Source organism: Rhizopus delemar, genomic scaffold (genome assembly GCF_000149305.1).
Source record: "Rhizopus delemar RA 99-880 supercont3.3 genomic scaffold, whole genome shotgun sequence".
NCBI classification, from domain to species: domain Eukaryota; kingdom Fungi; phylum Mucoromycota; class Mucoromycetes; order Mucorales; family Rhizopodaceae; genus Rhizopus; species Rhizopus delemar.
This window is the reverse complement of record NW_027137829.1, coordinates 1349386-1371577: the sequence shown is the minus strand read 5'-3', so window position 1 is coordinate 1371577 and position 22192 is coordinate 1349386. Positions and strand designations below refer to the sequence as shown.

Below are 22192 nucleotides of genomic sequence, written 5' to 3'. Positions count from 1 at the left end.
TATGAAGAGAGAAATGAATGAGCAATTCAGACTGAATCATCCAGAACTAAGAGCTGAAATGACACTTAGTAAAATAAGGGCAATTAAACTTCATTTACTTGAGATCGGTAAACAATTGGATCTTGAAATATCAAGTGTTGCCCATGCTTTTGTTTACTTTGAGAAACTTGTCATCAAAGTAAGTCAATCAGAGTCCACTTCAAGTTTAATAACCTCTCGAGTAGAATGTGGTAACAAAAAAGAATCGAAAGTTGATTGCGGCCTGTTGCTTATTTTTAGCCAGTAAAGTGAATGAAGCGAAGGGTACATGGTTTCAACCTTTATTGGAGGCCATGGATGATGAACTTGATGTGGATATCAAGGAGATTCATGAGCATGAATTCGCAGTATTCGCAGACCTTGAATTTAATTTATATGTGGCTAAAAAGGAATTTATGCCACACTTTGAAAGAATATTTAATCATTTGGAACACAAGAGTATACAAGAATATCTTGGTCATTCCACTTTTTATAATGGGGTTTAAAAATAAAAATAAAACAATTGCATTCATCCTCCTCCTCCTACTTGTTGTTGTTGTTGGTGTTGACTGTGTAAACTGATAAAAGTATCCATTTCTCTTTTGGGTAATGTCTTTTGAGTCAAATTTCTCATCTTTTTTCTAATGTTGGATAACACGGTAGGATGTTCGTCGACAGGATGACTCGTACTACTACTCTCCTGTGTTTCTACTATCTTTTCGCTAGATGACCAAGCTGACAATTCGGGGACAGTGTGTAATTCTTCATCCTCTTCAGGTAAATGCGTCGGATCTGATTTTGAACTGAGCAAGGTGACACCGTAAATCAAGACACCGATGCCGACAAAGACAAGGGCGATGGCCCAAGGAGGATAATTTCCGATTTCATCCAAGTAAATGATCGTGTTGACTAGACCTAAAGCAGTGTAAGTACCATAAAAGACGGGGACGACGACGACAGAAGAATAGAGTTTGAGTGCTGTATTCAGACAGTAAACCTAAAACACAGATCAGTCTCAAGCCATGGTCACTTTGGGTCACTATTACCTGCAAGATGGCTGTGATGACAAGGGCCAAGATGATGAATCGACTGGTGTTATCATTGAATTGATTGATGTGGGATTGAATCGAAAGTGTAAACAGTTTGACTCTGTCAAGCGCATCAGTACCTGTCTCCATCTCATCTTCACTTACCCGCTCTTGGCCAACAGCAAGGTCTCACTGGCCAGCAAACCGCCTTCGACACTGAACATCAAGCCGACGATGTGCTTCATCTTTTTCTGATTCATGTTTGCAAACAAATGTCTCTTTCTTGATTCATCATTCATTTCCCAATTGGACCAAAGAGAGATAAACAGACCGCCGAAAGCGATGATGTTGAATGCACTAAAATAGATGATGAATATCGGCCGAACAAACAATATTTTAAGACTATCCAACGAAATGGATTCTTCGGCTATTCTATCTTTATCAGTCACAGACAGACATCATCACCTCACTTACGATCTTCTCCATTGTACATGCCACCGAACACGACGATCCAAATGACAGAAGCGATGACGACAAACGTACCCAACACATCTTTTCTTGTGATCTTTGTGCCCACCAAGATCTTTGCAAATATAAAATTGAATATCAAGGCCACACTACCCAAAGGTGCCACCCACTGTGTCTTTAGATAATCTAAAGAGAGAGAAAGAACGTCAGGTTGTGTTACAGGATCTTTATGTTTTATTTACTGAGAGCAATGGTACTACCAATGACTTGACTGGCAATATAAGTATAGAGACCAATGTGCCACAGTGGTCTACTACAATCCCCACGTTGTTTTTCTCTACTGGATTCCTTGACGTGATCTAGCTTTAATATATTTAATCCAAATGCATCCATAAATGAAGCACCTATCAAAGGTATTAGTACATTCCATGAATGTGAACCTTATTACCAAAAGAAACAAATACACCAATCGTAAATCGAATCACATTGTATTCTGTTCCCATTATTATATTATAATTTATTTATATCTTTTATTTATACAGAATATACACTATAAACTATATCTACAGAAAAAAAAAAATAAAAGAGAGAAAAGAAAGAAAGGAATAAAAATTAAGGGGAATAGGAAAACATGTAATGCATGATCGACTTTTTGTAATTCCATTTGGTTTATTATTAAAAAAATAAAGGGGAAGATAATAATTGGAATCATTTAAAATCTTGTCTATTATTAGTAATCTATCATTTTATCATCCATCAATTCATAATGTATCCAACCCTCATTCTCATTCACCTCTACAAAACATAGTCCCTATTCTTAACAGTCATAGATCTATTTCACAGACCTCATCCCCCCATTGGAACCTCACTGAATTCAGCTAGACCCTGTTCAAAAAAAGAGAGAGAAAAAAAAAATAAAAAGGTACTTTCTGCATACGGTAGTCAAATTTCTTTTTTTTTTAGATGAGATGCTTAAAAAATATTCTTCACAGTCCATTCTTTTGTTTTAATTATCATTCTCTCTCTCTCTTTTTCACCCATGTTATTTCTCACTTGCTAAATCCATCGCATAGCTTAAAGCATGACTAGACGGCAAGAGGTCATTGTTTGAAAGAGTTGGGGGTTGAACACACTGGATCCGTTTGGGATGCACACCCTGATGGCTTCTCTCTCTCCATTCGGTAAACTCTACAGGAGAACGGGTTTAGTTAACAGAGGGGCTATCCACCCGTTCTTGACCTTGTTTATTTATAGTCTCACAGGCAATACCTCGTTTTTTTTCTCAAGCAACACCGTCATGCCTTCGGCTTGCCTTGATCCATGTGAAAAAGAATTGAAAAAATATCAAATGGCAAAGTCTGACGAAATCCCTCGGTAAAAAGGAGCGGCAGGATGACGCACAGGTCATTTTGTTTTCCTTCCATCATCACAGAAAAGAGGGATACCTTGAATGCATCACTAGAAAATATTGACAAAAATCCGGTTTGAACTTTATCGAGTGATCATAAACCAAAGAGAGAGAAATAAATAGCCCATTGTTCATCAATCAAAAGAAAATCTATCTTTTACGGTAGTGCGCATGATTCTTCTTTACAAAAACTGGGTTGTCAAGCCAACAGGTGAAGCGATACCCGTCTGGTGCTTGCCGAAACCGAATACGAGATACATGTTTTGTAAGACGGTCTGTCCAAACAAAAAGTAGCCAAGGTCCTCAACAGGTTTTATACCCTCAAGCACACTGCTTGGCTGTGCGGATATCCAGCGTATCTGCTGGAATAACCATGAGTAGACACAGGCATGTCTATCACCAAGGGATTCGCATCCCATCGTTGTCTTGCCACCAAGATGAGAAAGACCAATCTGAGTTGACATAACTGCAGTCAATCTTCCTACAGGGTTGAGCTCATTCAGCTCGTCATCTGTCAGATCAGTAGAGAGCGATTTGACAAAAGAAGTAAGGAGAGCAGTCGTAGGGGGTGTGTGTGTGTCAAAAAGAGCGCACATCATGAGGTGTCCATCACTGACCAGGCTCAAGTTGGATGAGACCGCACCGCCTGTCAGTCCATGGCTTTGAGCATAGAATGGCCAGCAGAAAGAAAAAGTTTAAAAGGGTTAGCAGGACAAGAAAAGGTGGATTCATCGTTATCGACAATGACAGGATGCATCGCTCTTCTTTTGTGGTGGACGCTATGAAGGACAGGGTGTCTAGAGAAGCGTGCTGGGCGAAAATTAAAATCGATATCAAACAAAGGAATTCGCTAGAGAACAAAGCCCAGGCGTCGCAGGGTTGCAGCCTGTGAGACAGTTACTGTCAGCCCATGGTCAAGGCTAGATGAGATACTCAAAAAGGAGGTAGGGCAGATGTATGAATAAAGAAATAGGATTGAAATGACTCCAAGTGTCTATAAACACGATTTCATTTAAGCATGCTATTCGTTTCATTCTATGTATTCCACAATCTAAAAAAAAAAAGTATTCTCAGATCATCTCAAAAGTATATCTTTTGAGACTCGCTGATCAGATACTGTATCAGAAAAGAAAAGTACTTAAGAATCTCGAAAATCCGTAACTTCATTTTAACAAAGACTGCTTATTTCCCACTATTTTTGGTTCACTGTACTTTACCACAAACAGAAAAAAGAAGGACTTTTTTTTTGGACTTTGTATGTTGAAAAGGGTCTGCAGTTGGATTGAAACCATTGCGCAAAGAGCTATACTGTAAATAGGATATTGGACTTAAATTCAAACGTGCCTTGAAGTAGTAAGAAGTCATGGATCTCTCACTGAACCTTTGTGCTATCAAAAGACGCATAGTTACTCCCACTGTATGCTGACATGAGAGCTCTTTGATATACAAGAGAGTGGTTTCTGATTTATAATCCTAGACTCCAGTATACCTCTACAGTCAAAAACCAATAGGTGACCAAGTTCTCAGCAGAGCGGGCTAATCTTTTTTTTTGTATTATCGGATTGCGATTATTAATGTTATTGACTTTGGGTACTATGCTTAGATATTTTTGACATGAATACAATAAAGAAGAAGCATAAAATCTGTTTCTGCTTAACAAATCAAGTAAGCAACTCTTTATGAATCATCAGGAATGTCTATAATGAAGATTGTGCAAAGAATAATATTGTGTTATAGTACACATGTCTTTCTTGCATACAACAGAAAGAAGAAAGCCGTGTATTGGATGGCATGAAGCTGTATTCACTTTACGACCATCTACCCAGTGAAGGATGAAATGATTGTATTTTCTTGTACACTTTTCAAAAGACAAAATTGATTTCAACTCTCTTCTTTGTCACCACACCCCTGAATGAACGTTGTTTGTGCCAAAGAAATGGATTCGTCTCTTTCCTTGCTATTTAAACTCAGCAAATAATTTCATTTTTTGAGAACGCGGGTGAAACCTCTTGATTTTTAATGGAAGATTCGGATTCAATGCCGGGAACAAGGCAAGAGAAGCAAACGGAATGACAACGTGATAGAGATGGATGCCGTCTGGATTTCATTCTTGAGAGCGGACATGAGTCTGTAGGAGGATGATATCAAACAAAACAGGAGAGTGTATTTGAAGTCCGTAGATGTGGATTCAACGTTTCATTCAGCTTTTTGGAGTAGGATTCACTTCTTGCTTCTCTTGGGGTAATAAGGTAGATGAATATCACCCTTGAAACACACTCACACATACGTTTGTCAACAATGACATCCAACCGAGGTATTGACAGACCAATTGAAGGCTGCCTACATCATTTCAAATACCGCAATTCCGTTCAAAGAACAAACATGCTCCGCGTGTGTCCATTGAGTTGGATTGATTGGCTTTAGTATTTTATTATTAGAAAAAAAAAAAAAAAAAAAAAAGAGACATTAGAAAATAGAAAGAAAGAGAGAATAGGCTCTTTTCCCCCCTTCTTTTTTTTTTCTTTTTTTTTTTTTAATAATGAAAATGGACATTGCACAGTATTCAACATTCAATTTAATAGAAATAGTATCTAATTTATTAGAATCTATTTTACAATCCAATAGAAATATACCAGATAAAATAACCCATTTTCATTCAAGAGCCATACCCAACATAACCATCTTGTCTTATTTATCAAGAATACACAAGTTTGCACCATTTGACAATGAAGCTTTAATATCAATTTTAATCTATTTTGATCGTATCACCAAGTTAAATCATAATTTTCATATTAATTCATATAATATTCATAGACTATTGATTACAAGGTAAATAAAATAAAATAAATAAAACAAAGGCTAACTCATCCATCAATCAGTCTTGTGATCGCATCCAAATTTACTTCAGATGTATTCTATTCAAACAGTCGATATGCTAAAGTAGGTGGAATACCTTTACAAGAATTAAATCAACTCGAAATCCAGTTTTTATTCTTTCTTGATTTTCAATTATACGTCACTCTAGAAGATCTGCAAGGCTATGCAAACCAATTATTATCTCACGCTGTGAACACAAGTATCATTTCAACTCATAAACAACAAAATAGAAAATATCAATTATCTCATATCGTTTCAACCATCACCTCATCTTCCCTCACTTCTCCTCCTTATTCTAAAAAATCACTACGATCTCACATCTATCATCCCTATCAAAGACCTCATACGACAGATAACAAAAAGTTGGGTTTAATATCCCCTAAAGATTCATCCTAAACCATCCTTCTTTATCTGTACATATCATCCCACATTCACATCTTTTCTTTTTTTCTTCATCCTTTCCTAATAAATAAATAAAAAAAAGGAGGAGACTAGACGGATCAACTCCTCTTTTTTTAAAAGACAAGGACTTTTATGGATGCTGATACAAATAAAATAAAAATGAGAGAGGGGGGGGGAATTAAAAAGGGTAAAAAAAAATTAAAGTGTCCACATTCCACTCTACATCCGACGCGTGCTGTAGAGCAATAGCACGAAAACAAGCTTGAGTTTCTAAACGAGTCCCCATACCATCCAAAGCCAAATAGCTCGAGACACTTTTGACCCACACTTGGCCCTCCTCAATCGATCGTCTCATCCTCCGCACTGTTTCAGGGCTCAGCACGATCGATGGAGCATGTCCGCTCGACACCCAGTCTTTCTCTTCTTCTCGTGGCAGATGGCATCTTTGGTAGACCGTTCCACATCCTTGTTCATCCACAGATGTCTCAGTCGCTCTTTGGCTCTCGGTCCCGCACAAAACATGTCCTTAGAAAGTCAATGCCCAACCGAGAGAGAGTTGATCTTTGTCTGGCCGTCGGGGGTGTCTGGTGATGACAGGATACATCACTGACCACTCGTGTGCTCCATGGTCTTCTTCCAGTCGCCCATCTGAACGATACAGCAACCAAGAGATCCATCGATCCCTTTCGACCTGTCATCACTTTGGAGGCCTGCCAACAAAAGACAAACGCTTTCTCACTTACATCGATGTACCCGCCAAACTGTTCACGTTCATCCGCATCGTCTTTTGTCCTCTTGGCCAAGATCTTGGCCGCCCCAAAATCGGTCCACTTGAGTTGGCCTTGATCCTCATCAGAATATCTAGAAACAAGTCATCCCTACACACCACGGCTGGGGGGGGGACTTAATCTCAGGCTTGATATCTCAATGTTCTTTTCGTGTCAATCCGTCAGACCCACTTTAGAGCCGATAGACATCATCCCACCACAGAAAGCTCATCTTCGATTCGATCCAGCAAGACTTTCCTGTTCACCATACGCCATACACACCATGCCATGGTATTCGACACTCTTTCGATCATCCATCCCCTTCATTTCTTCCTTGTCGAAAGCGAACTCGAATCCGAGCATCGAATTTCCTTGACAGCCGTGTCCAGGGTGGATGGCCAAGTCAACCGATCCAAAGGTGCCTGCGCCGATCCAGCGACCTTGCTGCCACCGAAAGGAGAGGTGGGGGAGACGAGGGATGGATCTTCAGGCTGTGGATCATCCAGGATGTTACCCATCTGTTCGTCCTCATCCCGGCCTTGTTCGATGGGCCGCCATCGGACGCAGCCAGGGTCGGGTGAGAGGCCTTGATCGTGCGCCGTTTGACGATGATCCCGTGCGGACGGCTCGGTCATGAGCTCGTGCCAAGGACGTCCAAGTGAGCAGCGGGCGACCTTGCTCTGCAGGGTGGTGTTCAGCGCCATGAGGTAGGCCGATGCGGTAGACGCAGGCGAGGGCCCACCGAAACGTCTTGCGGTCCGACGGGACACCCCTCGTCCGTGAGGAAGCAGATCCAGTCGATCGCCAGCCGAATCCGCTTCAGGTCGAGCTGCACGACGAGACGCTGGGCGGCCCGGATCGCTCGCTCGCGAAAGCATGCCTCCTCCTGACAGCCCACGGTCTGGTCTCGCATCGTCATCACGTTCGCCAGGGTCGCGTCGGCCAGCTGAAAGGCCGTGAGCTTGATCTTGTAGAGCACCTTGTTGATCCTCGGCAGGTGCGCTCGCTGTGCCTGCACACGCTCGATCCCTGCATCCTGCACCGCGCTCCAAAACGCCGTCTTGGCCGTGACTCGCGTCGCATCCGACGCACCTTGATCCCCCAGTGGGAACCAGCTCACCCCGCACCTCGAACCCCCGGTCCTGTCCACAGCACGTTTTGCCCACGGTGAAAAAGATCAACCCGTCGTCGTTCGGTCTCTGCGGTCGACACTGGCTTTTCAAAGGCAAACCAGGTCTTCACCCTCCGCTCGATTCCCTTCCTCACGTCCGTACAAGGCCGGCGAGGCAAGGAGGTCGATCCGGTCTTCTTCAAACGTGTACACCAGAAAGTGACCGGTCTCGACCCGACACATCATGCATCGGTCCGGTGCCAGGAGGTATTCGGCCGCGTTCTCAAACTGGCCCATGCAACATCAAGAGGCAGGGTGAGCACAAGCCAAGGCATTTTCTCTTCTCTTACCTCGCCAACTGGACTCGTTTTCTTGCCCGCATCGTATGGCATCATTGGGTCCACTTGACTTTCATCGCATCCTCAATGGAATTCCAAAGGGGATCTTTCAACTCGCTCTATCATCTCGCATCACGTCTGCCAACCCTCGGTGGGTTCACACACGAAACAAAAGGAGGGGCATTAGAGAAAGAGCAAGACGTCTGGTCCACCCACCCAACATGTTTGGCACATGCCCCATCCGTCTGATCGACCGCTTGACACACCGTACCTTTCAAAAAGGCCCACTCTTTTTCCATCGCTTTCTTTTTCCAGGTGATCCACTGGAAGTCGAACGGACGCACCTCATCCTACGCTCGATCGGTCCGTTTGAATTCAACCCCCTCCCCTTCCATCGCCTCCAAGCTCCTCTGCTCTTCCATCACCGTGCTTCCTTGCAGCAGCGCCAACCCGATCGCTTCCGTCAGTGTCTGCTGCTGTCCACTTCTTTTCAGACGGGGATGACCTCTCGTCCATCAGCACCCGACTGAAGCATGGGTTGTCACTCGATCAAGGCTCAGGTGTCAAAAACGGATGGCGACCGTAGAGTGCGTTCAAGGTCCACTCTCTTTATTCTAATTCATCTCGGTCAGCATTCTGGATTGAAAAAGGGATGGGTGAGACATTCACTGCCAGTGAGATTGTTCCCTCGATGCATGTCTACTCTGGTTGGTCCATAAGCCTCTGAGTCCTCTTTCTTGTCCTCTTTGGATTCCAATCCACTTTTGTCATTTCAGGTTTTTCTTGAAAAAAAAAAAAGGATGGTAAGCAGTCTCACGGGCCAAGTGAGGGGGGGGGAAGAAAAACAATTGAATTTTAAAATAAAGAGACAATTCAACCGTATGAAATAGATAATACACATAAATATTTATTCCAAAAAAAAAAGGCTTGCTTCATCCAAACCATCCTCTTTTGATTGTTTCCCCCCCCCTCCCTTGCTTTTCTTCTGGAGAGAAAGAGTCTGCTTTTTTTAAAAAAGGTAGAGTCCTACCCCACAAAGAAAACAACCAATGAACTCTATTTCGGGGTTGAAAAGAAAGGCACCATGAAGGTACTTTGAAATAAAGATCGCAGTGGAATCAAAGCAGTCTTTAAAGTAAGGAGATCATCCATCGATCCTATCCGAACCACTCTGTCCGATGGGCTTTTGATCTTTGTTTGGGATAAACAAAAGAACTCCTCCTCCTGAGATGATAAAAAAAAAGGTAAAAGGGTGCACATGAGAAAATGGTGGATGATGTGATGTACATGATGCGTAGTCAAAGAGGACAAGCAACCTATCCAATGCCTTGGTCGCTTCTTTATCGTTCTCATCAAAATGGCCTGAAAATGAAAATACTTTACGTTTTAGCATTTTCTACGGTGGGATGATGAGGTGAAGGATGCTAAAGAGTGAGAAGAGGGCTTGGCAAGTGAATGAACTGGAGGGGATCCGTGTATCTGAGTTTGAGTAACCGCTTGATAAGAAACGAATGGAATCTTTTGTGTTTGAATGCGTAGGTATAAGCCACATGAGAAAAAGGCTAGATGTTTAGGATCACCAATGAGCTTTGGTCTGTGTAATGACTTTAATTTGGTGAAACTGGGACCTGATTCTTTTGTAGATCAAGTCCAATGAAAATAATAAAAGCGATCACTTTCAGAACAATCAGGAAGTATATTGATCCATAGGCCCTCTAAATTAAATTTATATTGGAAACAATCAGTAATGAAATAAGTTGTGTGTAGCCTTCTTAATGAATTAAATGCTACAATTAATAAATCTCAATTTAGTCATTTTATTACAAAGCAGTCATTCAGGTATAAAAAGGAGCATAATTTATCCTCGTGGACTGATAAAATTCTATTGTACGACATTAAAAAACCAACAATGAAATCATTGTTCTTTGTGGCAAAAAAAAAGGAGGAGCGAATCGGTTTTTGTAAAAAGAGGAAAATTAGTCTCAATAAAAACAGTGCTTTTGGTTTACTCTTTAGGTAACATCGTGCAACCCATCGTACTCCGCCTTTTTTTTTTTTTTTTTTTTTTTTTTTTTTTTTCTGCCTCTTTCTCTCTTTCTTATTTACTAAAGAAACACCTTCCCCCCCCCTTACTCTCGTTATTTCACTTTTTTCATTTTTGTTTTCTTTTGGTCCACTCATTTTACTCTCCTTTCTATTATATAAACCATGAGCACCATTGTCTATGCTGTTCATAATTTCGAAGCTGAAAATGAAGACGAGATTAATTTTTCAGTTGGTGAGCCTATTGTAGTATTAGAAAAAGATGAAAAATACCTTGATGGTTGGTGGCAGGTAAAGCAAATTCTTATTTTCTCGAGAAAAAAAAAGAATAATGATTTTATTTAGGGACGAAATATAAAGGGTGAGACAGGCCTTTTTCCAATGAATTATACTTCACCAGAAAAACCACAAAGGCAATACATGTTCAGTCCACATTCATCCGCACGTTCATCAGGATCAACCATTGAAGACGAAATTGATGATACCTTGTCTCGTCTACAGATCCAATCCACCAAAGTCGAACAGTGGGATACAGAACAAGTCGCCGAATGGCTCAACTCGGTTGGATTCAGCTCAGTCGCTCAACAGTTTGTTGATCAAGAGATCACGGGCGATATCCTGCTGGAACTCAACATTGACGCATTAAAAGAATTGGGGATCAATACATTTGGTAAACGATACAAGATCATGCAGGCCATTACTGCTTTAAAAGAAAGCACGACCGAAGTAAGGAGTCTTTCTTTTTTAAATTTTCGTACGCCACTAATTTACCCCTTCACATGTTTTAAAAGTCAAAACTTCACTCACCGCCACCACCTGCTCCTAATCCTTCTCTTTCGACCGGCGCCATCTTACATCGACCCACCAGTCGCGCCTCCAGTCAACTCCGTCGATCGAGCTCACAACGGACGACACAAAGTGATGCCGATGGACTCTATCAGTTTCCAAGAAAGGCGCCTTTGCCGCCTACAGCCAGTAACCGTTCGAGTGAGATCGAAACCGGTTCCTTTTTGCAAAAACAGCAGCAGGAACTCATCCGACCTCCTTCACCTCAAAGCCTGAGTTCTTCCTCCATCAGTCGATCCAATACTTACAACACGGTGTCATCCGCTGGAAGTCGAACAACCAAAAGTAGAGAGTTAAGTCCGGATCCAAAGAGCTTCAGGACCCTGTCTCAGAAACATCCACTGGATGATGGTCACAGTGGTCAGTGGCTCATGAATGATGTACGTAGCTGGGATGATGTTTTCAAAAGACTAATTTTTTATGTTCCTAGTTGAACACGCCCGGTATTCATCCAACCGCTTCAAGATCAACACCCAAACAACCCATGTAAGCATAAAGAATCGATCGTGATCCGAATGGCTCACCCCTTTTCTTTTAGGCAAGTCGCCAACACACACACCTTATCCGTCTCACCCTTTGAAGAGCCTTCCAATCGTGCTTCAGAAGCCTTTCAAGCACCGGAACATGAAGGCTGGTTGCATAAACAGAGCGATAAATACAAGACTTGGAACAAACGCTGGTTTGTGCTGAAAGGAACCAACTTGTTTTATTTCAAGAGTCCCAAGGTAAGAAAGAGCGCATGGGCCCTTGATCTGTCTTGCTGACGGCTTTGATATCAGGACGTACGCATGAAGGGCATCATCAACTTGCGTGGCTACAGGATCATTGTGGATGAATCGATCCATGCAGGAAAATATTGTTTTAAAGCACAACATGAATTGGAAAGAACATTTTATTTCTATACGGATTCGGAGGAATCCATGCGTATCTGGTTAAAGATGCTCATGAAAACAACGATCGCTCGAGATTTTGGAGGTAGAAAGAGAGAGAATTGGTTTGATAGAGATACTGATCGTACTGTCTATAGCGCCCGTCATGTCTTCCAATCAAATCGCTACGGTGCCACTGGACGTCGCCCGTCGTATGCGACCCAGGCCACCCTCGGTCATCATGTATCAAAAGCAACCCAAGTCAGCCGGAGACAAGCGAACGATGCCCGTGCTGGCAGAGGACGCCGGCAGAGACTGTGAGATCCAACAGGCAGATGAATCAGGCATCACTCATCCCATCATACCCGAAGAAGAAGAAGAGATTCCGGATCATCCCTACCTGACCGAAGAAGAAGACCTGATCGATCCTCAACATCGCAGCCTGCCTCTCAGCAGTTCACATCAAAGCATGACGTCCAGTCTGTCTGAAGAAGACGACGACGATGCCTATCACTGGAACGCAGCCCAGTATGTCGACTGGATCAATGCCTTCTTGCCTCCCGGGAAAAAAGTGATTGAGCTGACGAGCGCGTTCAGAAACGGCGATACACTGATCTTGCTGCTGGAAGCCATCAGTCAAAAGACGGTGCAAAGACCGCCTGCCCAAAAAGGCGGGTCGGTGAGCGTGATGATGCTTGACAACATCGTGGCTGCTTTCAAATTCATGGGCCGAGAAGGGGTCGAGGTCGACGGGCGCTATACGATCAAAGGTAAGCCTGCGGGTGATGAGACGCGTTGACTGAACGTACATGATAGATGTGTTTGGTGGCAATGAAGAAAAGATCATGACCATGCTGGACTCGATCAAGGCCTGGGCTGATGTCAACCACCTCTTGTCAAAGAAATCAGACACGTCGGTGATCATCAGTGAAGAAGGTAGCTGGAGAGGGTCGGCCATGATGGACCATCGTCCTCAGACAGAGGATGGCTATTGATCGTTCTCGTTGATTTTATGGTAAAAATAATAATTCACTCCTTTTTATAAACTAGCCTCATTCTTTCCTTACCTCTGTCTCTTTATTTCCCCCTCCCCTTTCAACGCCTCCCTTTTTCCTGTTCTTTTAAATTTTGTCTCCTCTTGTTACCTTTATATATCCATTATACATATTATATACTTAAATACTCATGTTTTATTTTAAACTTGTAAAACTCGTGTGATTCTTGATATCTTTTGCAGATATTCTTTTTTTTTTTGGTGTCAACATCCATGCGTCAAGCTTTTCTTTTCTTACAAGATAGGGACCTTGTTTAAATGAGAAATAAACAAGTCCCTCAGTTGAGCAAGATTTACATGTTTGATCTGTTTATCAATACACCATCCAAGTGAGAATTAAAAAAAAAATAAACTTGAACAGCAAATAGAAATCTATACAAAGCTGCCTACATCTTGTTTCAAAAAAGTAACACAAACGTATGGCTGCATAAATAGCAATGTACAACACAGAAAATAAAGTGATGTTGATACACCCTTTTTCCAACATCAGTGATTACAGCTTGAAAACAAAAGCTTATGTCTATCATGCTTTCCGTTATACATTTATAAACAAAAGAGATTGAATTCTATTTTTTTTTTTTTTTTTTTTTGAAAAAGTCAACACTATATAGCACTCATTTGTTCTTCTTTTGTGTTCAATTGTGACAAGGGTATCGACGTGTAAAACAAAAGAAGGCAAGAAAGCTTAATTATGAGGAACGGCAGAAAATAAAAGATGCTTTTTCTGAATTGTTCAAAAATGCATTCATGTTTTCCATTCAGATCAATAACCAAAAAATAATAGATTGTTGAATTTATAAAAGATTTACATAGATCAATAAGCCTCTCTTTTTCTTTACAAAAAAGAACTATGGAATTGAATCTTTCTTGATGCTGCTTTGTGAAGTTGTGCTTGGATACTTCTTCAATAGACAAAGAAAAGGGAGAAAAGCTGAAGCGTTTCAGGCTAAAGAATGCTTTTTTTCAGAGAGGCTTTAGGCTTTGTCTATTGGTTTTTAATACATCCACTGGTATTTGACATACCAACGACCTTAAATAATCATTCTATGATATTACAACCAGTAGATCTTACTAAAAAAAAATAAAAAGACCGATGTGTCTTTTGCAGTTTGAAATAAACAGTGTAATTTGAACTAGGGTACTTTTATCATCAGAGTTTTCTGATGTTGACTTTTGTTTTTAACCTAAAATCGCGCCATTTCCCCTATAAAAAAGGTATCCGGAGCAGCTCTCATAGTTAATATTCTATTTTGTGTCATGTATTGGAAAGCTTAAATCGAGTCAATAATTAAACTGTTCGATAAACTAAATCAGGTCAACCTGTCTTCATATTCCTAGTTTTTTTAACTTCTATGATTTGTGTAACCATAGGATTTTCGTCCAGTGAAATTTGTAGTGTGAAGATCATCACATTCACAGAAAAATAAGAGTAAATTAGTTTCAAGGAAGACTACTTTTATAAAAGAAAATAATCCGGAGCTTATTTTACAGGTTTCAGTGAATTTGAAAGAAAAAAAAAAGAATACAATGTTTAATCATTTGACGATTTGTACAAGTTTAATTTGAAGACATAGTTTGAGTTGTAATTTTTTAAGAGATAATAAAGAATGCAAATCAATACATAATACGGGGAAAGAAACCCGCCTTTTTTTTGGGGCTCTTATCTCGTACCTATTTTTACACACCATATGTCATAAGAGGTATCTATGAATTGCATATTTACAAGGATCAATAATTCTTTGAATAATCTCAGCTTTTAATCAATTTAGTAAAGCATCGGAGTTTATTGTTGGTTTACAAGGAAAAGACAAGCATCAGATTTGATGAGTATCTTTTTAGAAAAGTGAGGCAATAGAAGAAGAGAGAATAAAGTTATACGCAGAGAAAAAAGAATAATTAATTCACAGGGTTTCAATAGAGAAGGACATGCAGTTAGACATTGTGAAACCAAAAAAAAAAATACTTTTGATCATGAGCTTTCAGTGATTCGTTTTATAAAGCTTACTTAATTGTTAGGAGCTAAAAAAAGGCCTTATTTCCTTTTTGTCATACAGGACAGCATCATTTTGATGAATAGGAACTCTGTACCTCAAAAAAAGCCGTCTTATTTACAAAGGCTTGCTTAAAAAAGATGTCTAAAGAAAATTTAAAGCATACAAAAGGTGTTTATCTATCAAAACATGTCTTTAAAAATTAGAGCACTTCAGTAAAATCCTACTTTTTTTTTCGCGAGCTTTTAATTTGAGAAACAGTTCTTGTGCAACTCAACTTTTTTTGTATAAAAAATGAGATGATAAATTGAAAACTTGTTTAATCCCGTTGATCATAAGGGTTGCTCATTCCGTATATGATAACTTATACAGTGTTTCATACTGCCTTTCAGTATTCCCACTAATAAAATTTTCTAAAGTAGTTTTGTAGTTATTCAGGATTAAAAAGAGCATCTGAAAACATGCCTACATGAACTAGTCATTATGTGTTTCTGAGTTGATAAAATGGTTTACTATTAGAATGCCCAAAAAAGCCAACAGCTAAAGAGGGAACAATAAATAAACAGACTGAATAACAAGCCTATCTGGTATTCTCTCCCTTTTATGTTAATTGGGTTTAGACTTTCTATATAACAAATCTAGTTTCTTTAAAAGTTTGTCTCTACACATTTAATGCTTGCTTTTTTGAGTGATTTCATTGTACCCATTAATCATTTAATATGTCAAAATAAGAATAATTCAAATATAATTTAGTACTTGCTTTTTCAACTTCATCTATTTATCGGGCAATCATACATGTGCTTCAACAAATAGGCAAATTACATAAAAGAAGAGAGAAGGAAGACTAATACCAACCAAGGTACAGAAGAGTATATACATAAAAGACTGCGGAAAAGAGTTGGTTAGTTTATCATTCCTGATATTACCGCGACTTCAAATTACACAATTTTGTTCACACTCTTAATTATTTCAAGCCCCCTTTTAATAATATCCACAGTGACTCAGCCATTATCTTTGTCCACTAATGCTCCTGGTCATCAACATCAATCCTAATTTATTTAAAAAATAAATGCAAAGCATGTCAAAATTTAAAGTAGTTCCTTCATTGAACATAGGGGAAGCTTGCAGTAACAATTTATTTAAATATCAGCATACAGAAATTTTGCCAGAAATCCGACTCCCCGGAATTTTAAATTCCGAATGTAACTTACACTTTCAAATCTGATAATTACGAAAAACTTATGAGCCTGTCAGTATTTTCATACTGAATCAACAAACGCCAACATAAAAAGATTGCTAATGGATGATGAGAAAAAGAGAAAGAGAGGATTTCACTAATAAAGACCTGATGAATAAAAATAAAGTAATCTGTGTTTTTCAGTAATGTTATTCTTTGCACAATCTTCATTATAGACAATCCTGATGATTCATAAAGAGTTGTTTACTTGATTTGTTAAGCAGAAACAGATTTTATGCTTCTTCTTTATTGTATTCATGGCAAAAGTCTCTAAACATAGTACTATCTCGGATCATATGGTGTAATCTACTCAAAGTCAATAACATTAATAATCACAATCCAGTAATACAAAAAGAGGATCAGCCCGCTCTGCTGAGAACTTGGTCACCTATTGGTTTTTGACTGTAGAGGTATACTGGAGTCTAGGGCTGTAAATCAGAAACCACTCTCTTGTATATCAAAGAGCTCTCATGTCAGCATACAGTGGGAGTAACTATACGTCTTTTGATAGCACAAAGGTTCAGTGAGAGATCCATGACTTCTTACTACTTCAAGGCACGTTTGAATTTAAGTCCAATATCCTATTTACAGTATAGCTCTTTGCGCAATGGTTTCAATCCAAATGCAGGTCCTTTTCAACATGCAAATTTCAAAACTCTCGGTCCTTTCTTTTTTTCTTTTCTATTCGTGGCAAAGTAAAAGAATTGATTTTACTTCTCAATAGACACTCAGACCTTTCGTACAACACGAGCCACAATAAGAGATAAAAATAGAATGCACAGACTGCCATCATGATGGCTACAACCAAGGGATATAAAAAGAGGGTCCTCCCTATTTCAAATCACAAAAGAAAAGAGCAAAAGCAATACCCACACACACAACTATGATTCTCTCTCATCACATCCTGCTATTAGCAGCTGTCCTTGGTTCATGGACCGCCACTGCTTTAGTGATCCCTACAGCTGCGCCTATCAAGGTTCCTTTTCACAGAAAGACAGCAAATCTGATAAAAAGAGATGAACCTGTACGTAGTATGTCTATCATTACTGATGCTATCAATTACTACGCAACCATTGAGATCGGTACGCCACCTCAATTATTTGATGTCGTTTTGGATACTGGAAGGTAAAATAAAAATGATTTATGACTTGCTGACAGCACGTCTTTTGGAATCAGAGATCTCATTCCAATTATTTAGCGCTGATTTATGGATCAATTCTGTTGGCTGTCCCAACACATCATGTCCATTCAACGTGTATGACGAAAAGGCCTCCTCCACCTATGTGTCCAGTCCAAATGATACCTTTTCCGCAGGTTACGGTGCTTCCTTGCCCTTAAATTACGCCAATGGTACCTTTGGCTTTGAAACAATCACCCTCGGCAACATCACGATCAAGCACCAAAAGTTTGCACGCGTCTACAACGAATCGGACCATCTTATCTCCACAATTGATGAGACACTGGTTCATCCTTCTGGTATCCTTGGCTTAGGTTTCCCAGGTTTGACAAGCAGCAACCAAGGGGTCTATAACCCGCCACTGTTCAGCATGGCCCAACAAGGCTTGATCCCTGCCCCTGTCTTTTCATGGGCCTATGGTCCTGGTTTTACTTTGGCTGCCGAAGGTGAAATGACGCTGGGAGGTACAGATCCTACGAAATATACAGGCGACATTCACTACCTTCCAGTCATCAGCACCAGCACTCGAGGACCCACCCACTGGCAATTCTATGCTCAAACTCTTGGACTGGTAGGCGGTACGGCCTCATCCAACCTGAGCCTTGTCAGTGATGGGGACCTCATGATGCGCACTATCTTTGACACTGGCACCCCTACAACTGCTCTCCCTGCTTCTTTTGCCAAATCGCTCTATACTGATCTGACAGGTCTGACGGACTACAAGCTGAATGATGTCACTTCACCCATGTGGGAAATCGACTGCAGCTATGCAAACTCAACGGCCCGTTTTCAGATTGGTCTTTCTCATCTTGGTGGCAATACAACGATGGATACGAATCCCTTGGTGATAGACATGCCTGTGTCTACCATGGTTATTCCAGCAGATACACTAGATATTCGCACAGCCAAGCAGTGTGCTTGGGGTATAAAACCTGTTGAGGACCTTGGCTACTTTTTGTTTGGACAGACCGTCTTACAAAACATGTATCTCGTATTCGATTCGGCAAGAACCAGACGGGTATCGCTTCACCTGTTGGCTCGACAACCCAGTTTTTGTAAAGAAGAGTCATGCGCACTAATGTATATTATAGATATTCTTTTGTTTTTTATTTATTAAAAAAAGTAATTTTATTAAATAAACATTTTATATTTTAATGAAATACTTTGATGTTTTGTTGATAAATAACAAAAGGCTGTTATTTGAAGAGAAATTATATCAACCTACAGTCAGAATCCTTTTCTTTTTTATTTCATATATGCTAAAAACGCAACAAAAAAATTACAATAATGACATGACGATGAATGAAAAACGATAAATACAAAAAAGCGTTAGGGTATGTAAATAATAAAAAATAGCTTATTTTTCCATTATTAATCGTCTTCATCCATGTCCATACTCTCTGCTGGTCCATTGTCTTCTTCTTCTTCCTCGTCTTCTTCTTCCTCGTCATCATCATCGTCCTCCTCTTCGTCATCGTCCTCATCATTCTCATCATCATCGTCGTCATTTTCAGCATACTCTTCAATATCCTCATCGCTTTCTTCATCGTATTCAACTCTTCTACTTCTTCGTCGTTTTACACCAGTAGTAGATACATCTTTTTCTTTCGCTGGTGTTTTCTTTTTAGCTTCTTTCTTCACAGATGTTTTAGCTATAAAAATGTTTAGTACTTTCTGTTTTAGCTTAATTAACTCATTATTTACTTTTCTTATTACTGTCTCCTTGAGCCGTGTCCATAGCTTCCTTTGCCTCTTGTTTAGGCCCTCTGACCTTTTCAATCTTTTGATCAAGCTCATCCACCATGGTCTTCATATCAGGTCTTTGCGTTTTTTGTAAGCGGCCCTTGGCAATGATATCCAAAAAGCACTTGTGTACATAGTCTTCATGTAACTTGTCTTGGTAGGTGGGCCATCCCTCCAATAAACGTTTCATTGACTTTTCAGACTTGTAAGGAAGCAAGGATAGACAATAAGCAATCTCTCGCCATGTACGTTCCATTTCAGCTGTCAAAAATCGCTGACAGAGCTTATCGATAATATTCTCGGCTTGCTTTTCCTTTTCAACAAAGTCAAAGCCAAATAAGAATTTCATAATACGTCTAAATCCTTCCTCTTCAAGACCGCTATTGGCCATGGTCAAGTTACTAATGATATCTGGTAGATTGTTATAGATTGCATTATCTTTAGAGGCAAGCTCGGTAAAGAACAGTTTGGCTAAATCAGCAATGCGTTGGTCTGCATCTTCTAGACACTTGGCCATCTCACTAATTTGTCCCTTGACCTTAACCATACCGTTTAAGATCAAGTGGGTTAATACCATAACTGTGTTCTTTTTCACAAGTGTGTCTGGATCAGAAAGTCGATTATACAGGAAACTGATGTTATCATCAATCAAAGTTGAGAAACAGACGGCCATGTCACCCAGGGCAATCACAATATTGCTTCGAATCGTTGCGTCCCTGAGATTTTCAAGAATTGTAAAGAGCAGTGAAGATGCTTCTCACAGAATTCTGAACTAACACACATGAATTTAGCCAAGGCAAGTGTTGCTGTCACTTGCAAAGTGCGATCCTACAAACTGTGTTTAATAACAACTACAGGAAAATATAAACAAACTTACATTGTACAGCTTGTTTCTTGCACACACCTCTACAAGAAGTGGCCCATATCTAGCTAATAAGGATTGATTACCGTACAGGATTTCCCTTTCACGAATTCGGATCACAGCATCACCAATATCATCCTCTGCCGTACCACCTACTTGTTCCAACTCGTCCACCTCTTCCTCCTCTCTTGGCTCTTTACCCTTGCCATCTTTTTGTGACTTTTTGTTCTTCCATGCGGATTCCACAATTTCCAAATGAACAATTTGTTTGAGTGCAACATGGCCTACCATAAACAACAGCTGGGCTAGTTCAGTCGAGGACTGATGGATCGAGTTTTGAGGAAAAGGCAAGTTTTGTTGTAATTGACTCATGTCATAATCAAGAATCATTGAATCTGTGTTGGTAGCCGTATCAGAAAATTCGGGTGACATCTCCTTGACACCAAACACTTTAATTGTCTTTTGATAAATAAGTTCTTTACACAACGTCTCGGGGTGCTCACAAAGTAAATAAATTGTATTGATTGCTTGTTCTGCCAAACTAAACCTATATATAATAAAAAAAACGATTGGAGAATGACTCTTTCAGATATTTCTTAAATTTTACCATTCATTGCTCTCTGTGGGTGAGTTGATCACATCCTTTAATCGCGTAAAGATAGGATTTTGTAAAGGAAATCGAATACCAACTTGTACACCCCGACCTTTTTCCGCTCCTTTTACACCCTGTAATCGTTGAAGAGCTATGCAAGTATATCTTGCCAAAATCAAATCACTTTTGCCTAGTGTACCCAATCCAATCTTCAGCATCAAATCAATTTTTTCGGACACGATACGCGTATCGGCTTGAGCAAGCATACCCAAAATGATAATCGCACCTCGTCGTTGAGATTTTTGAATTCTTCCTTTAGTGAACCCATACACGGACCAAAGTTTCTCGATTACTTCAAATGAAATCCTGCTACTGCTGCTTTGCATCACGGTCTTGAGTAATTGTTCAAGTGAGGTCAGTTCGGCTAAGTTGGTGTCGTATGTCAAACCAATCAAATTTTTGGCAATGCGGTTAACGTTTGTACGACGAGAACAGTTTCTGTCAAACTCTAGATAAAGTGATTCATAGCACGACAGGAGCTTCATTTTGATGCCTTTGCCTTCATCACTTGTGTCTTTGGTCCAAATGAGATGAAGCATTTTGCGAATGCCCTCTTGTGCCATTTTAACTTGATAGTTATAGGCGATCACAAGAAAATTCATAGATTCGAGTACTTCTGCTTTGGATTTGGAAGAAAGAAGCTGAGTGATGATGGGAATACAGGCATGTATTTGTTGAATAAAAGCAATTGCATCCTCATGGAAAGCTTTCATCAAGATCAGCTGCTGTAATTTTTCGGCAGAGACTACTGTCTTGCTTGACTGAGGTTTCTCTACCTCAGTCTCCTTTTGTTCTTCATCTTGATTGCCTTCTTCATTTGATGCTTCGGCCATAATTTCATCTTCATCTCGATTTTCATCATTTTCTTTTACATTTTTATCTTCTTCATTATCATTCTTTGCTGTATTTTCCTCCTGTCCGTTTGCTTTTGGTGTAGGTTGAACAATGATAAAGGGCAGTATATCTTCTTCTGTCGTCACATTCTAATATAAAGTTAATTTGAGATAAAAGCAATAAAACAGAAAACAAATTACCTCAATTTCACTATTTAACGTCTCTAACCTCTTTTTCCAATCGTCCAAGTCTAATTCACCACCGTACATGCTGTAAGGGTGTGTCGATATCAATTTACATAATAGTCTAATTACATATTTTCTAACTGTGCTACTTTTATCTTGTAAATGTCGAATAGCTAATACAGTAGCTGCTTGCCTTCTTTTAGGAAACTTTGCCTTTAAACTACATTTTGTGAGCTTTTCTCTTTTTTTTTCTTTCTATAAAGCGACTTACTCAAATAAACG

The 22192-nt window shown here is 39.8% G+C and overlaps 7 protein-coding genes across 7 annotated transcripts; 3 read left to right on the top strand and 4 right to left on the bottom strand.

Moving 5' to 3' along the window:
- Positions 1–547: 547 nt before the first annotated feature.
- Positions 548–2017, bottom strand: RO3G_04718 (uncharacterized protein; the record flags this gene model as incomplete). The annotated part of the gene is made up of 6 exons (XM_067659308.1): positions 548–1015; positions 1065–1167; positions 1212–1403; positions 1538–1700; positions 1757–1918; positions 1963–2017. The coding sequence occupies 6 exons, from the start codon at positions 2015–2017 to the stop codon at positions 548–550; spliced, it is 1143 nt and encodes a 380-aa protein (XP_067515409.1).
- A 1087-nt stretch (positions 2018–3104) lies between these two features.
- On the bottom strand, positions 3105–3386 carry RO3G_04717 (uncharacterized protein; the record flags this gene model as incomplete). Its single annotated transcript, XM_067659307.1, has 1 exon — positions 3105–3386. One exon carries the CDS (start codon positions 3384–3386, stop codon positions 3105–3107), a length of 282 nt encoding a protein of 93 aa, XP_067515408.1.
- A 2075-nt stretch (positions 3387–5461) lies between these two features.
- RO3G_04716 (uncharacterized protein) lies at positions 5462–6195 on the top strand (the record flags this gene model as incomplete). Its single annotated transcript, XM_067659306.1, has 3 exons — positions 5462–5481; positions 5737–5751; positions 5802–6195. The coding sequence occupies 3 exons, from the start codon at positions 5462–5464 to the stop codon at positions 6193–6195; spliced, it is 429 nt and encodes a 142-aa protein (XP_067515407.1).
- A 1096-nt stretch (positions 6196–7291) lies between these two features.
- RO3G_04715 (uncharacterized protein) lies at positions 7292–7672 on the bottom strand (the record flags this gene model as incomplete). The annotated part of the gene is made up of 1 exon (XM_067659305.1): positions 7292–7672. One exon carries the CDS (start codon positions 7670–7672, stop codon positions 7292–7294), a length of 381 nt encoding a protein of 126 aa, XP_067515406.1.
- Positions 7673–10625: 2953 nt separating this feature from the next.
- On the top strand, positions 10626–13170 carry RO3G_04714 (uncharacterized protein; the record flags this gene model as incomplete). Its single annotated transcript, XM_067659304.1, has 8 exons — positions 10626–10751; positions 10806–11186; positions 11252–11686; positions 11737–11792; positions 11845–12031; positions 12086–12281; positions 12334–12945; positions 12992–13170. 8 exons carry the CDS (start codon positions 10626–10628, stop codon positions 13168–13170), a joined length of 2172 nt encoding a protein of 723 aa, XP_067515405.1.
- Positions 13171–17340: 4170 nt separating this feature from the next.
- RO3G_04713 (uncharacterized protein) lies at positions 17341–18693 on the top strand (the record flags this gene model as incomplete). Its single annotated transcript, XM_067659303.1, has 3 exons — positions 17341–17582; positions 17656–18557; positions 18602–18693. The coding sequence occupies 3 exons, from the start codon at positions 17341–17343 to the stop codon at positions 18691–18693; spliced, it is 1236 nt and encodes a 411-aa protein (XP_067515404.1).
- Positions 18694–19005: 312 nt separating this feature from the next.
- On the bottom strand, positions 19006–21994 carry RO3G_04712 (uncharacterized protein; the record flags this gene model as incomplete). The annotated part of the gene is made up of 6 exons (XM_067659302.1): positions 19006–19286; positions 19351–20093; positions 20159–20205; positions 20255–20786; positions 20847–21874; positions 21926–21994. 6 exons carry the CDS (start codon positions 21992–21994, stop codon positions 19006–19008), a joined length of 2700 nt encoding a protein of 899 aa, XP_067515403.1.
- Positions 21995–22192: the final 198 nt, after the last annotated feature.